This window comes from Babylonia areolata, chromosome 23 (assembly GCF_041734735.1).
Source record: "Babylonia areolata isolate BAREFJ2019XMU chromosome 23, ASM4173473v1, whole genome shotgun sequence".
NCBI lineage: Eukaryota > Metazoa > Mollusca > Gastropoda > Neogastropoda > Buccinidae > Babylonia > Babylonia areolata.
In genome coordinates, this window is record NC_134898.1 from 14,210,221 (window position 1) to 14,212,720 (window position 2,500).

At 38.0% G+C, this 2,500-nt stretch overlaps 1 protein-coding gene across 1 annotated transcript in view; it reads left to right on the forward strand.

Moving 5' to 3' along the window:
* Positions 1-2,500, forward strand: part of LOC143298291 (glutamate receptor ionotropic, kainate 2-like) — a 591,925-nt gene that overhangs the window by 429,076 nt on the left and 160,349 nt on the right. The window contains exon 2 of the mRNA XM_076611110.1: positions 1,173-1,334. Within this exon, the coding sequence (XP_076467225.1) occupies positions 1,173-1,334 (162 nt within the window). The remainder of the gene's footprint in view (positions 1-1,172; positions 1,335-2,500) is intronic.

A 2,500-nucleotide genomic window follows, 5' to 3' on the forward strand; every position in this document is an offset into this window, starting at 1 on the left:
GGCTAAAGGACATTTTAACTCACTCAGTACGGTCAGTCCTCTCTTCTCCTCTACACAGACCCCTCGGATGTCCAGTGGGTGTATCAATGACCCAACCTTTAGCTTCCGTCGTCAGAATTGTGGTATTCTTTGTCAGCATTCACCTCTTCAGTATAAGAGCGTTCCGCTTGCAATATTTTGATGGTGGTAATTGGGATGAAACGCTGTTAACGTCGTCTCTTTCGCCGTTCGTATGGAGAGAGTTAAAGGGGTTTATTGACATAGTGTAATGGAAACAACATAATGCAACATACATGGAACATATAGCACGACTTCTAAACGTAAAAGCCTAGCAAACAACAACAACAAACAACAATCATTCAAATAATACATTTCACAAGTTCACTTACATTTCACTGAAGTACACTTTGTTTAAGTCAAAATAACAAGAAAATTATGTCATGTGTACTGACGTTAAAAAAACAACACACACACACACACACACACACACACACACACACACACACACACACACACATATATATATATATATATATATATATATATATATATATATATATATATATATATATATACCCACACGTATATACATACATGCACACACCTATATACACATATATACATACATAAATGCATACATACATACACACACACACACACACACACACACACACACACACACACACACACACACACATATATATATATATATATATATATATATATATATATATATATATATATATATATATATATATATATATATATATATACACATAATGTATAAAACCACCATAAATGAAACTTTTCATTACACTTCATCTTTAGATCAAATTATGGGACCTGTTAGACAAGGAATAGATACACATATAAATGTTGTTATACTCAGTGCATGTATAATGCACAAGGATACCACAGAGAGAGACAGACAGACAGACAGAGAGGGAAAAAGACAGAGAGAGAGAATAGAAATAGAATAGAAATATTTTTATGAAGAAGAACAACAAGAAGAAAACAAGAACAACAAGAAGAACAACAAGAACAAGAAGAAGAACAACAACATCAACATCAACACCACCACCACCACCACAAGCAGGAAGAAGAAGGAGGAAAAGGAAAAGAAGAACACAGCTAAGTAACGTACAGTTTCTCTGTTTTTCTTTTCTTTTCAGGCGGACTGTTCGGGGAAGGCGACGAGCACCCGAGCGTGGAGAACGCGTTCCGCTACGCGGTGTACCGCGTCAACCATGACCGGAAGTTGCTGCAGGACACGCGTCTGGCGTACGACATCCAGCGACTGCCTGTGGACGATGGCTTCAGGGCCTCCAAGAGAGGTAAGGACAGAGAGAGAGAGAGAGAGAGAGAGAGAGAGAGAGAGAGAGAGAGAGAGAGCGTTGTTCATAATGGTGCAGTTGTAGTTGTGGTGGTGTCGATGGCTTGTGGGGTTAGAGATGATTTGTGGCAACTGAAAGGGCTCAGCACCATCTTTCTGATGAGTATGAAATTCAAACGTTGATTTTTTTTTTAATCAAAGATTGATTTATAATCTTAATTCAAGTCACCTGAAACTGAGCACTTTTTAACTAGTTCGTTAGCTGAAATTTGCTAATTGCGTTAAGTCGGTTTAGCCTGGGCAAATACTGATGGTATAGATTTAAAGAAGAAATTACGGCAATTCTGCCAGTATGATTTGAATGCTTGCTGTTTTCTGATCCGATAAAGGAGATAATCAATTCAATATTGTTGGTCAGAAACACAGATTTTAACTCAGCCTAAGCCGCCAGCATCATCAAATGCGAGAGGTGATTGTCATTAACTCTCGACAACAACAAAAAATAGCTGTTTCATATCTTTTAAGTGTTTGATCTGAATTCATCCCAACACCAAAACAGTATGATTGGTGCGTACAATTAGCGATTACATATACCATTGAGGATTGTAGCCTAACATGTGACTAGCAAAGAAACTGACGCTATCTTTGCCTTAGTTAGACTGACAAATTGACTTGCAACTGATTTAAGTGTGTGGAAACACACAACAGGCATAATTTGGCAGTGGATTATATGTTTGGAGAGTTTGTTTAGAAGGGGCCTCCATTCAAATATTGAATGGCGCAGCGTCTGTACTATTAGCCCGTGAAAAAGATCAGTAGGTCAATTGCGAAATGTCGTCTGCTACGGCATGAGCTATAAAGTTAATCAATAGTGGTCATCATATCCAGCTGAGCTATAATATATAGTCCCTGCTTTTGGCTGTTAAAAACAAGGGGAAAAGAACTTTCGGGCAATGTATATATATGCGAAATAAACGCGCACAAAAGATAAAGAAACAATACATACTGCAAATCTGTAGAGGATGAGCACCATTTGTCTGACTTATGTTCTAGAGATTTTTTTTGGAATGCGTACTTGGTCGAAGGTTTCAGAAATAAAGATCACACACACACACACACACACACACACACACACACACACACGCACACACACACACACACACACAC